This window comes from Mauremys mutica, chromosome 1 (assembly GCF_020497125.1).
Source record: "Mauremys mutica isolate MM-2020 ecotype Southern chromosome 1, ASM2049712v1, whole genome shotgun sequence".
Lineage (NCBI taxonomy): Eukaryota > Metazoa > Chordata > Testudines > Geoemydidae > Mauremys > Mauremys mutica.
The window spans coordinates 246,797,988-246,811,088 of NC_059072.1; the positions used below are offsets into that span (position 1 = coordinate 246,797,988).

Sequence of the window (13,101 nt, forward strand, 5' to 3'; positions counted from 1 at the left end):
TTCAAGAAGAAAGGCAACAGAAATGGAAAGAACTGAAGGAATAGACATGACCCACAGTAATAGGAAAGCATTGTTGACCTTTCACAAGCTGAATAATGACCCGAAAAAAGTAGAGCAACACCACAAAAGTCAGCCAATCAGGTAGCACACTGGCTTCTGCTCAACAGGAAAGCTCTGAACAAGCAGCTTATAGTCCTAATTGTAGTATTTGTACTAATTGCAAACTGATCTGGAAGAAAATCATATCAGCCTGTTGTACACAATAAATGAACTCAATGCCGGAACAAGTCACTTGAAGAATGACAAAGCAGCTGGACTTGACATATGCATGGAGCAAATTAAGCACTATGGTCCTGCAACCACCTTATGGGTATTATGCCTTTTTAACAATTGTTCATCAACCTTTAGATTACCCAAACTATGGTGACAAGCCTGTGTATTAGCTCTATTGAAGCCAGGAAAGATTGCCTGGTCCCAAAGAACTTCAGGCCAGTATCACTCCTATACCACCTTTATAATCGCCTTTCACGTCATATCTAACACTGCCAAATTTAGATTAGGAGAGTCCTGCACTGGCCAAACACTAAAGACCCTCCAGCATGTAGAAGAGGGATTCAAGAGAGGGATGATAACAGGCGGTGTGTTCATAGACCTTTCAGTTGCATACAATACAGTCAGCCAACAAAACCTCCTTGCCAAAGTCTACGATACAATGCACGAACACCACCTAGTGCAGCTCATCCAATCTCTTCTGGAGAAGACACATTTTTACATAGCACTGTGTAAGAAATGGAACCGCTTGAGACAACAAAATTGTCTCCCACAGGACAGTGTGCTACCACCAACCGTCTTCAACATTTTATATTATATATACACACACACACGTGTGACCAGCCCATACAGAGCAATACGAGGCACTTCACATAGGCAGATGATCTATGCATCACATCACAGGAGAAGGACTTTGCCATTGACTAGAACAGACTATGAGCAACATCTCAACTTACTACATCAAGAACCAGCTTCACATCAACCCAACCAAGATACAGGTGATAGCTTTTCACTTATGCCATCGAGAACCAAAGTGGAAACTAACCACCAACTGGAATGGAATCCCACTGGCTAATCACCTGAACGCTGTCTACCTGGGGATGACCTTGGACCAAATGCTTTCCTTCAAAGCACATGCAGACACTAACTTTCCCTTTCACCTTCTCTACAACATTCTTTGAAAGTTGGTTGCCTCAGAGTGGGGACCTATCCAGCTACTTTGCAAACCACTGCTATTGCTGTGTGCTACTCCATTGCAGAGTATGCATGTCCAGCGTGTGAACGATCCATCCATGATAAGAAACTAGATCCTGTCCTAAATGACAGCTGTCATGTAAAAACAGCATGTCTAAAGCCAAGACCAAATAATATCCTGTACTTACTGGCTGGTGTTGCACCACCTGATATCAAGAGGAAGGCAGCAAGCCAAAGTGAAAGATCACAGCAGATGGCATCCATTATATGGTCACACAGGAGTAACCAAATGCCTTAAATCACAAAAGAGTTTTACGACTAGTATTGTGCCTTTGGATATAACAGCTGGCAAGGCACTCCTGAGTTATGGAATGAAAGACTGCATGTAGTCAGATGCACTGAAACAGATTTGTAACTCCAAGAGGACCTTCCTGGAGGGGCTGATTAAGTCTGTTTAATGTGTTGATGTCTGAATCACCTATGTACTCAAACTGGAGATCAAAGACTAACATGATCAAATGGGGCTACTCTAAACACTAATACATGCGAGTGTGGTGAAGTGCAGACCAGGGATCACCTGCTTGTTTGCAGACTCCTTGGGGAGACCTGTACAAAGGAGGACCTCGTTACAGTGGTGGAAACAGCAATCGCTTGTGCACAGTTCTGGAAAAATGTCTAGTCTGTGACGAGGGATACAAGAAGCAGTATTTTGTCTTTTCTTTTTTTTAAAAGAATCATTCTACTTTTGTTTTCCCATTTTATCTCCACCTCCCCCCTATTCTCCTCTTCTCTCCATTGCACATTACTACTGTACTGCTTGGTCCTTCATTCACCAGATCCTTTTACCCTACCTCCACATGGTACACTACCAATTGATTCCCTTCTCCCCTAGACATTTCTCTGCTACTGGCAGCTCCAGCCACAGAAGATAAGAACACAAGAATAGCCCTACTGGATCAGACCAAGGATCCATCTAGCCTAGTATCCGGTCTTCCGACAGTGGACAGTGCCAGGTGCCCCAGAGTGAGTGAACAGAACAGGTAATCATCAAGTGATCCATCCCGTCACTCATTTCTAGTTTCTGGCAAACAGAGGCTAGGGACACTGTTCCTGCCGGTCCACTGATGGACCATTCTTTTTAGGTGACATATCTGAGGAACTGTCCCAGATTGAGATATCATTAGAGGTGGTTTTGGACCAAATTGATAAATTAAACAGCAATAAGTCACCAGGACCAGATAGTATTCACCCAAGAGTTCTGAAGGAACTCAAATGTGAAATTGCAGAACTACTAACTGTAGTCTGTAACCTATCATTTAAATCAGCTTCTTTACCAGATGACTGGAGGATAACTAATGTGATGCCAATTTTTAAAAAGGGCTCCAGAGGTGATACTGGCAATTACAGGCCTGTAAGCCTGACTTCAGTACTAGTCAAACTGGTTGAAACTATAATAAAGAACAATATTGTCAGACATATAGATGAACATAATTTGTGAAGGAAGAGTCAACATGGTTTTAGTAAAGGGAAATCATGCCTCATCAATGTACTAGAATTCTTTGAGGGGGTCAAACAAACATGTGGACCAAGGAGATTCTAGTGTGCTTAGATTTTCAGAAAGCCTTCGACAAGGTCCCTCACCAAAGACTTTTAAGCAAAGTAAGCTGCCATAGGATAAGAGGGAAGGTGCTCTCATGGACTGGTAACTGGTTAAAAGATAGGAATCAAAGGGTAGGTATAAATGGCCAGTTTTCAGAGCAGAGAGAGGTAAATAGTGGTGTCCCCCAGGGGTCTGTTCTGAGACCAGTGCTATTCAACATATTCATAAATGATCTGGAAAAAGGAGTAAACAGTAAGGTGGCAAAATTTGTAGATAACTATCTTTAGTAATTTTATAAGACCCAGGCAGACTGCAAAGAGCTACAAAAGCATCTCTCAAAACTGGGTGACTGGGCAACAAAATGGCAGATGAAATTTAATACTGATAAATGCAAAGTAATGCATATTGGAAAGCATAATCCCAACTATACATATAAAATTACGGGGTCTAAATTAGCTGTTACCGCTCAAGAAAGAGATCAAGATGGCGCCGTTTCCTTTCCTCTTCCTGTGAAAGACTGCTCTTTCAAAGGCAGGTTTTTGGGTTTTTTTTAAAAGCACATGTATCTATTAAAAAGGTGCTCTTAGGGCAGTGTGACCTGCCAACTCTCCACAAATCAAGGAGTGGTCTGCAGACCACAGTAAGTACCAGTGTTTTAAGCTGTTTGCACAATTTTACAAGGCCAGAATTAATCCTTCATTTGAAATTTGTCATACTAGCGACTGTTACTTGGCAGTGCATTTCCAAATACAGTGCCAGGTTTGTATTTATATTCCTGCACATTCCAAATACCAGCCCTTTCTTTGAAACAAACTTTTAAGATATTGGGTATATTTTACTATAACTTTTGAGGCATAAAGGCTCACAAAACCATTTCAGAGAGAGAGAGAGAAAGAGAGAGAGAGAATGAATGAAGAAATACTCTAGGGGCTTGTCTACACAAACTTACACCAAAATAATTAAACTGGTAATTCACACCTTTTGATATTTCAGCGCAAGTCTGTGTGTGGACACTTATTTTGATTCAAGAGTGCCCTGTTTCAATTTTGCTTATGTAAGTTAAACTATTTAAGCTACATCAAATAGGGAATTTTTCAACACAGGTTTTCAAAATAAAGTTTTCACAGGTCAAGACCAGTAGAAATACTTCCATGACCACTACATTTCAATAACAAGACAGTGCCGGATATATTTCCATCGCTGCTTTGCTATTCCACTATTCACCGCAAAGAACAAACAGTCCCCGTCTATGTTTAGCAGTCAATCAACTGCAGTGTTGAGTAAGCAATGAGAATCAGTGTTAAGTGGACACAAATTGCAAAACTGACTACTCTGTCTATATTGTCCCAGGTAAAAAAAAGGTAACAAATAGTACAAATACTAAAAGAATTATATTGCTTCGCTATTCATTACTAGAAAGGGATGAGAATTCCCCCACACACACACCTGCTATTAAGAAACACAATCAATTTTAAGGGGTGAACATAATTACTGTCAATTAATATCAATTCATTGACAGCACCTTGAGCTTCCCCATATATATCATTTGCATGGATCTTTTACACACCAACAGGAGAAAAGTTTTGTTGTTATTGCTGTTCTATTTTTAAAGGAAAATGTGATGGTAAAGCCTAGAAACTGGCAGGACAACTCAAGGCCAGGTGTAGAATCAAAAATTGTGTAACTCATTTACACTGACTAGGATTTCAGGTTGATTTCCTCTATATATTTACAAAAGTGTGGCAGAGTTTGGCAAAGCAGAAAGCACCCACCCCCTTCTTTGGCTGCTGCCCAGGTGCCCCCAAATATACTGTGACAACAGTAGCATGTGGCACTGCAGGAGCAGGGTGGAAAAGGGGAGGTAACGGAGAAAGTAAAGGTGCTCAAGAATTGAACATTCAAAGAACCATTCTAGCCTCTTAACACATACACCTTATGTCTACATAAGGGACCTGTTCCAACAGGCTGACGTGCATGCGGGTCTGTAAGGGGTCATTGCAACCCCTTTCATTGCCAGAGTGCACCTGGGCTAGCTGAAGCGGCTCAGTCACTCCTCTCCCTGGAGTACACGGGTGGTCGTCACTCATCTCCCAGAATCCACTACGCTGTGCCCGGCCTCTGGGCCAGGGGGCACAAGGGAAATGGTTTAGGACAGCGGTGGTATGAACTGGAGGCTAAACTTAGAACCAGGCGGCGGCAGCAGCACGCGCCGCTTGAACACACTGACCCACGTGGACTTAACACAGGGCAGCGCGGCCAGCCCCGAGGCAGCGCCTAGAGACAAAGGCCACTGGGGGAGCCCGGCCCGGGGGCTGCTGCTGCTGCAGCCTGGCCGCGGGCAGGACAGGGCGAAGGGCCCCGCGCAGGGAGGCCGGGGCCGGGCGGGCACTCACCGGTCTCCAGGGCCTGGTTGTATTTCTCCAGCGCAGCCGGCAGCTCCTGCCTGTCCCGGAGCTCGTCTCCCTCGGCGCGGAGCCGCCGCGCCCGGCTCTCCCCCTCCAGCCACTTCTCCAGCAGGTTGCCCAGCACCACGTTGACCCGGGCGCTGGCGGGGCCGGGGGCGTCGGCGGCGCGGCGGGGCCGGGGGCAGCGGCCGCAGTCGCCGGGCTCGGCGCAGCGCCGGCAGCGGGTGTGGCCGCAGTGCTGGGTCACCGGCTCGCACAGCAGCCGCCGGCACAGGGGGCAGCCGAGCAGCTCCGGCGGGCGGCAGCAGGCGGGGTCGCCCAGCGCCTCGCCCGCCCCCTCGGGGCCGCCGCCGGGCCAGGGCGGCAGGCGCAGCGCCTTCTCGCGGAGGCGGAGGGCCAGGCTCTCCGCCAGCTCCCGCAGCTCCTCGGGCCGCAGGCGGGCCAGCCGGGCGGCGGCGCTGTAGGCCTCCAGGGCCTCGGCCATGCGGCCGGCGCGGGCCAGCGCGTCCCCCCGGCGCAGGCAGAGGCCCCGCTCGGGCTGCGGCAGCTCGGCCAGCTGCGAGCCGTAGATCTCGGCCGCCAGCTCGAAGTTGCCGCCGCGAAAGGCCTCCTCGGCCACCTGCAGCATCTCGGCGCAGGGCCCCGGGCTCGGCTCCATGCCGCCCGCTCCGCTCGCCGGGCCGCCCCGGCCCCTACTCCATGCCGCCCGCCCGCGCCTCCTTCCCGGCAGGCTCCGGCCCGGGGGGCGGCGCTGCTTCGCTCGCTCGCTTCCTCCCCCTGTTGCGGGCGCCGCCCCCACCCCACCGGCTTATTTATTATGTAATGGTTGTGTAACGCGCCCCCGCCCGGGGCGGCGCCGCCCCCTGCCCAGCGCCGCGGTGGGGAGCGGCGGCCCGGAGACGGCAGCGCACACGCCCCCTCCCCGGCCGGGCCGAGCGAGGGGAGCCCCCTGCGGCCTGGGAGCCTGCTCGGTGCCGCGCAAAGGCCCGCGCTCAGCACGGGGGGGGGACGCTGCGCTGCGCAGACCGCCCCGCCGCTGCGAGCCCCTCTGCGTGGAGGGGAAGGGCCCCGTCCTGGCTCCGAGTCCTCCGCGACTTAGCAACTGGAGCGACATCAGCCCCCCGCTGGACCCCTGACTTGCTCTGGTGCCGAAGGGGGCAGGGGTTAGTACACTCCCCCCCTCCCCGCACACACACTTACAAATAAGTTTGTGAAAAGAGCGGCTTGAAGTTCCTGCGCTGTTGCTTCTCACTGAGCCCTTTTCACAGTTATCTTTAGATAACTAAAGATAGTTATCTACAAAGCTTATATGTAAAACGATGTAAGGTCTATTTTATTAAAACAGCCTCTTGCTACTTGTCAGAAAACAGAATTATCTTTCTGCAATCTGACTGCCTTATATTCCTCCCTGTTTTTCCTGTACCGAGCTCAACCATTACTAATGTCTGAACACACTTGCCTTTTTCTCTCACTTTTGGTACTCTGTTCTTCTCTCCCCAGTGTTGCAGGGAAGAAATATCTCTTGATGGCTAGATTCACAAACAACAGTCTTAGATGCCATGCCATCCAGTGGCATTCACAGACGAGAGCTAGGTCCCTAGCCTCTCCCCACTCCCATTCATTGTATTGGGAGAGTTAGGCACCCAAGAAAGGATTCTTAAAAGCCAGCAAACTAAGAGTGCCTAAGCTAGCCAGCAGTGACATGCAGAAGAAAGGGGCAGGGCTTAGGGCTCAGATCCACAGACAGCTAAACACTTACTTACTAACCCAGGAACCTATCCTTGCAACAAAGCCCGATGCCAGCTCTGTCCACATATCCATTCAAGTGACACCATCATAGGACCTAATCACATCAGACATGCCATCAGGGGCTCATACACCTGCACATCTACCAACGTGATATATGCCATCATGTGCCAGCAATGCCCTTCTGCCATGTACATTGGACAAACCGGACAGTCTCTACGCAAAAGAATAAATGGACACAAAGCTGACATCAGGAATCATAACATTCAAAAACCAGTGGGAGAACACTTCAACCTCTCTAATCACTCAGTGACAGACTTGAAGGTGGCAATTTTGCAACAAAAAAACTTCAAAAACAGACTCCAAAGAGAAACTGCTGAACTCGAATTAATATGCAAACTAGATACAATTAACTGTGGCCTAAACAGAGACTGGGAATGGTTGGGTCATTACACTAATTGAATCTATTTTCCTATGTTAAGTTCTCCTCACACCTTCTATGGGCCATCTTTATTATCACTTCAAAAAGTTTTTTTCCTCCTGCTGACGATAGCTCATCTCAATTGATTAGACTCTGCCTGTTGGTATGCATACTTCCACCTTGTCATGTTCTCTGTATGTATAAATATCTCCTGTCTGTGTGTTCCATTCTATGCATCCGAAGAAGTGAGCTGCAGCTCACGAAAGCTCATGCTAAAATAAATGTGTTAGTCTTTAAGGTGCCACAAGTACTCCTGTTCTCTAAACACTTAAGTGACAGACAAGGCTCTAGAAGGAAACTATCTCAAAGCAGGATTCACAGCCATAAACCCTCTCCTGGAGATGGGTGTCTAAGCCAGGGCAGCCTTTGTGAAAAAAATGGAGAGAGATCCCCATTCACACACCCATTTATAGCCCAATGGTTAAGGCACCCACTTGGGCTATGGGAGACCTGTTTTCAAATCCTTATCTACCTGATTTAAAACAGGGACTTGAACCAAGGTCTCCCACTTCCCACCAAGGTGCTGTGGTGTGGGGTCTTACTTTTTCCCATTGAAGCTGTTCCACTTTGTATAAACAACTAAATATTAATTGGGAAGGAAAAAGAAAATGAGAGCTTCACTCTATAGCTCAGGATAGTAGGGTTCAAACCCCTATTTCAGCAAATGCTGAATTATTTATACAAAGGAGAACAACTCCAACTGGGGAGAGGGATAGCTCAGTGGTTTGAGCAATGGCCTGCTAAACCCCAGGTTGTAAGTTCAATCCTTGAAGGGGCAACTTAGGGATCTGGGCAAAAATTGGTCCTGCTAGTGAAAGCAGGGGGCTGGACTTGATGATTTTCCAAGGTCCCTTCCAGTTCTAGGAGATTGGTATATCTCTTATTATTATTAGGCAAGTTTGAGAAAGACCCCATCTCTCACTCACCTGTGATATATGAGATCAGAGTTCAAGTGCCTCTGCCAAATCAGGCAGAGTAAGGATCCCAGCTGAGTGCCCTAATCACTCTGGGTCCAATAAAACACTAGCCAGCCCCATCCCCCCCAAATTCTCACCCCCAGAAGTCAATTGTGTGGGTTATTAGGCATGTGCCTACTGGATCAGGCCCTGCATTTCAGAGAGGCAGGGAAATGCCTTGTTTGTGAATCCTGCTGCAACTTAGGTGTGAGGGCACCGAGCTGCTTGGCAACATCAGGACTGAAGTGGTTTTGCCCATGCTCACCAGTGAAAACTTGGCATTTAGGGAATTTAGTCACCTTACAGGGTTAGGTGGCAGCTGAGCAGGGGGGCTGAGAATGATATTGGCACCTAATTTTCATATTTAGGCACCTAAAGAGACAGTTAAGTGCCCAAGTCCCTTTGTGAAACAAGTCCTGTGGACCTAGTGATAGCAGAGTCTATTTCCCTGCATTGTGTTCTACTCCTCAGCTGCTGTTTCCCAACTGCCACCGATGTCTTTGACTTGGTGCCACTATGCTATGCCAGTAAGAATTAGCTCACCCCAACAGCTCAGCTTAAAGGGGCATATGTAAACCCCATAAATTAGGTGTTCTTTGAACACTTCTCACTTCTGTTTCAGCTTCTGAGTAAAATCCTTTCCCTGAAAAATCTTCCTGGAGAGCAGGTTATAGCAGACAGTAGTAGTTTGAATAAAAAGTGTGTCAGAGAGGAAAGCTGATGGTCTGATGGGAATGTGGTGAAATGGACGGGGATAACAGCAAAAGGAAGGGAGAAGAGAGCTGCCACTAGTTCAGGAACTAACTAGGAGATAAATCTGGAGGCGATGGTGCTATAGGAACCAGATAGTCATAGATGGAAAAAACTGTATTTAGTGCTAACAGTTTTCAAAGTAGATTGATATTCTAAAGCAAACAAAAATACATTAAAGGGGAGACAATAGGTTCATTAATTATTTTGTTAACCGCTCCTCCTTGTAATTAAACAAAGGAAAGAGAAATAATATTTGTTCAGTCAGCTTAGTGGCCACCTGAGCAGGGTTATTTGTTCACGGTTAATAAGCACATCAAGAAGAAATCCTGTCAGGAGTTCTGGACCAAGGGTGCCATGAAGCTGTGTGCTCCAACCCTATGACAACTTGAATCATTAGGAAACCAGGTTCACAAGTACTTCATCACACACACACACAAAAACCCCAGTAAACCAAAAGTAATTTGTGGTTAAAGCCCCAGGGCATGTTTCAGTAATAATCTCTACTCTTCTAGAGTCTCTAATTAAAACTTGACCCTGACTGTAACTGTGAAATTAAACTGAACTTTTAATTTATTTTAACTGGAGCCATTCTATAGGGTTAAGATATAGTCTATTATAGGGGACCAAACACGAGTCCACACCCATTGAAGTCAATGGTATTGACTTCCGTGGGGCTGAATCAAGGCCTAAGAGCCCCATTCTGCCAAAATTAGCCATCACAGTGGTGGGGCCTTGGAAGCTGCTCCCTATTCCCTCTCAGTAGTGGCTTCATAATGCTAGTTCAAGCATTAAACATCTGCATGAGTCTGCCTACTTTCTAAGAAGAGATTCACAGAGGTCTATGCCACTAGTTTATTCATAGTTAAATTAGCCACTTCATAGTTAATGGGAACCTAGCATCAACCTATCACCAGCCCTATTTTCAAATTTCCCACACCCAACTTTCCCCTAACAAACTAATCCCCAAGCTTTCCTGCGCCACATATTATCCCAGAGTATAGTTGTTCTTGAAAAGTTTTGAGGAGCAAGATTGAAAAAGGCATTTCAAAATTACACAGTTTAAGAATTTCAAAGCACTGGATTTTTTTGAACATTTAACTTTTTTTTTTTAACTCCAAAATGGCATTAGCTGACAAAAAGTTAATGGGGGAATTACAAAGATATGCAATATTACACACACACAAACTACACTAAAAGAACATTATTAAGGTTACAAAGTCAAATACCCAAAAGTTAGGAAATACCAAAATTAAGGTTATCTGTGCAAGTAAAATTTTAATTCAGCACCCTTTTGCATATACGTTATGGTACCGTCTTTACAGTCTTTCCTAACTTTTGACATTGTGACCTTAATAATGCTTGACATTAATAATGATTGACATTGAGACCTTAGTAATGCTCTTTAAACAGTTTTTTTGTGTGTAATTCTCTAGGTGTTTAACAGAGCAAGCTGAAAAACAGAAGTGTTATCCTATTCCCACCCACATGAGTCCTCAGTAAGGTTGAGACCTTTGGATCCACCACAGAGACCTCTACTGCTTGAGCTAACAGAGTAACTGACAGTTGTAGTAGGTTGGCATCCACTATGAGAGCCAGCACTAGAGGGGGACACGACACACACTCTGCCTGTGGGTTTCACAGATAGGTGCTGACAGTAGAGGAATCTTGGGTTAAAGTCCAGACTCTGGAGGGGAGTGTGCTCTAGTGGACACAGAGTCTTCTTCCCATTTCTCCCAAGCATGACTCCCTCGGCCCACTCCCTCCAACCTTACCTTGTCACAATTCTTCTCTTCACCACTTCAGGTGCCTTGTTCCAACCTCATTCTCCTTGCCTATCCAGTCCCCAGGTTTCTCATCCCAGTCCAGGTCTACTCACCCAATCAGCCTAGTCATGCCCTCTGGGTTTGCTGCCTGAGTACCAGTCTCTACCCCTTACCATACCGTGACCAGTCTCATTGTCCAGCCACTCCCAGTTCCCCCCTCCCAGCTCTTCCTCAATCGGTCTCTCCTTTCCCCACAGTGGCTCCCAGTCTCCCTCCCTGGGCTCCCCATCCAATCTCAATCTCCCCTACACTCACTCCCTAGCTCTTTGCCCCAGTCTCCTAACTCCCAAGCTCCTTGCCCCCTATCTTTATCCAAATAGAGAAGAAATTTAAAGGGGACATACGCTGAATGAAGTATTCATTGGGTTGACAACTTTAGGATTAGAGCTGTCAGCAAGGAAGTCGAAGAGGGCCAACATGGCCTGAAAATTATTATTAGCAACCTGTCATACAAAAGATACAAATCAATGGGCGCACCCTATTGGGTTGACATTCAGATGAAGCTTTCTGCCTGCAAGATTGCTGATGGGTGGGGCAGAAGAGTCCCCATTCTTCCCAGGTGAGCACAGGGAACCAGTCAGTTTTCCAGCAAAGTGTTACACAGAAGAGTTATGTCAGCCCTAGGGCATGCTGGGTTGGAAGACACTCTAATATCACACTACAGGGAGCTGTGGGAGGCAGGTAGTACATTTTAAATGAAGTCTCTTGTCCCCTGAGCAGCTCCACAACACTCCGCCATGGAGTTAGGGAGCTTTCACTCTTCTGTGCTGGGTCACTTTCTGCTGAATAGACCAGTCTCCTTAAAAAAACCAGAACCAATAGCTTTCTGGGATGTTCATGGTCTGGAAGACCATAGATATTTTCTGTTATAATGGGCTCCAGAGCTATAAAAATAAATACATTATCACTTTTGATAATGTGCTCTGTATTTCATCTTGTTGCTTACGCTTTCCAGATCTTCTGCATGCCCACAGGCAGCGATACCCAGGTGGAAGGTTCTCTTGTATAAGTTGTCTATCATAAGAACCACCTAGGAAAACACGGGCAACTGTTTTAGTTAATGGTTAACTAGGCAGCTTTTCCAAAGGAGTCCAAAACCACACACTCAAGTACATTGTTGCACAGAAAGATTTAAGCACATGCCTAAATACTTTGCTGAACTGGTGCTTGAGAGATGAATAGTTGTAGGAGACGTCTAGTGGTGTTCAGTAGTAGATGTTCACATGTATTGAATATTGTATACAGACTCAGTAACAATGAAGGGAAGCTGTCTGATCTTGAAATACAGACAATGGAAGAGCACGCTACCAATCCAGCTCAATTAAAAAATATAGCCAGGTAGAAGTCATGACTGCTCCATACTTCTCAACCTGTCAAGGCTCAAATGTGGGGTGTAATCTGTGGCAAAGACTCAAAATAAAGGATAAAAAAATTATTAGCTTAAGCAACTGAAAATGTTGTGGAATGCATTCATTCCTATAGCATACATCAGTTGTTTGCAGCCAGAGGTACAGATACCCCTAGGGGTACACAGAGGTCTTCCAGGGGGTACATCAGCTCATCTAGATATTTGCCTAGTTTTACAAGCAGCTACAGAAAAAGCACTAGCAAAGTCAGTATGAACTAAAATTTCATACAATGACTTGTTTATATTGCTCTATATACTATACACTGAAATGTGAGTAAAATATTTATATTCCAATTGATTTATTTTATAAATATATAAGCAATTTTTCAGTACTAGTGTGCTGTGGCACTTCTTTATTTTTATGTCTGATTTTGAAAGCAAGTAGTTTTTAAGTGAAGTCAAACTTGTGGGGATACATAAGATCAATCAGACTCTTGAAAGGGGTACAGTAGTCTGGAAAGGCTGAGAGTCACTGGCATACATAACTCTATAACCTTAACATAATGATTTATTTCCAATGTAAATAATTTTCAACAATAAAACTGAGGGGACATCAACTTTGTGTGGAACATATGGAACGCTTGAAATGAAGTTGAAATGAAGGATATTTGATAAGTATGGCTGTAATGTAAGGCTTTTGATTGGGGGTGGGGAAGGGTAAGCAATTTGGACAACTCTCCACTA

General features: G+C 45.8%; 1 protein-coding gene across 4 annotated transcripts in view; it reads right to left on the bottom strand.

The window, feature by feature from the left end:
• Window positions 1-13,101, bottom strand: part of LONRF2 (LON peptidase N-terminal domain and ring finger 2) — a 90,494-nt gene that overhangs the window by 59,644 nt on the left and 17,749 nt on the right. For 3 of the 4 annotated variants that reach the window (XM_045005877.1, XM_045005864.1, XR_006576992.1), the window contains exon 1: window positions 5,239-6,013. The exons of the other annotated variant lie outside the window; for it this stretch is intronic. In XM_045005877.1, the coding sequence (XP_044861812.1) occupies window positions 5,239-5,908 (670 nt within the window). In that variant the 5' untranslated portion in view covers window positions 5,909-6,013. Of the gene's footprint in view, window positions 1-5,238; window positions 6,014-13,101 lie in introns of those variants that run through there. 4 annotated transcript variants of the gene reach the window in all.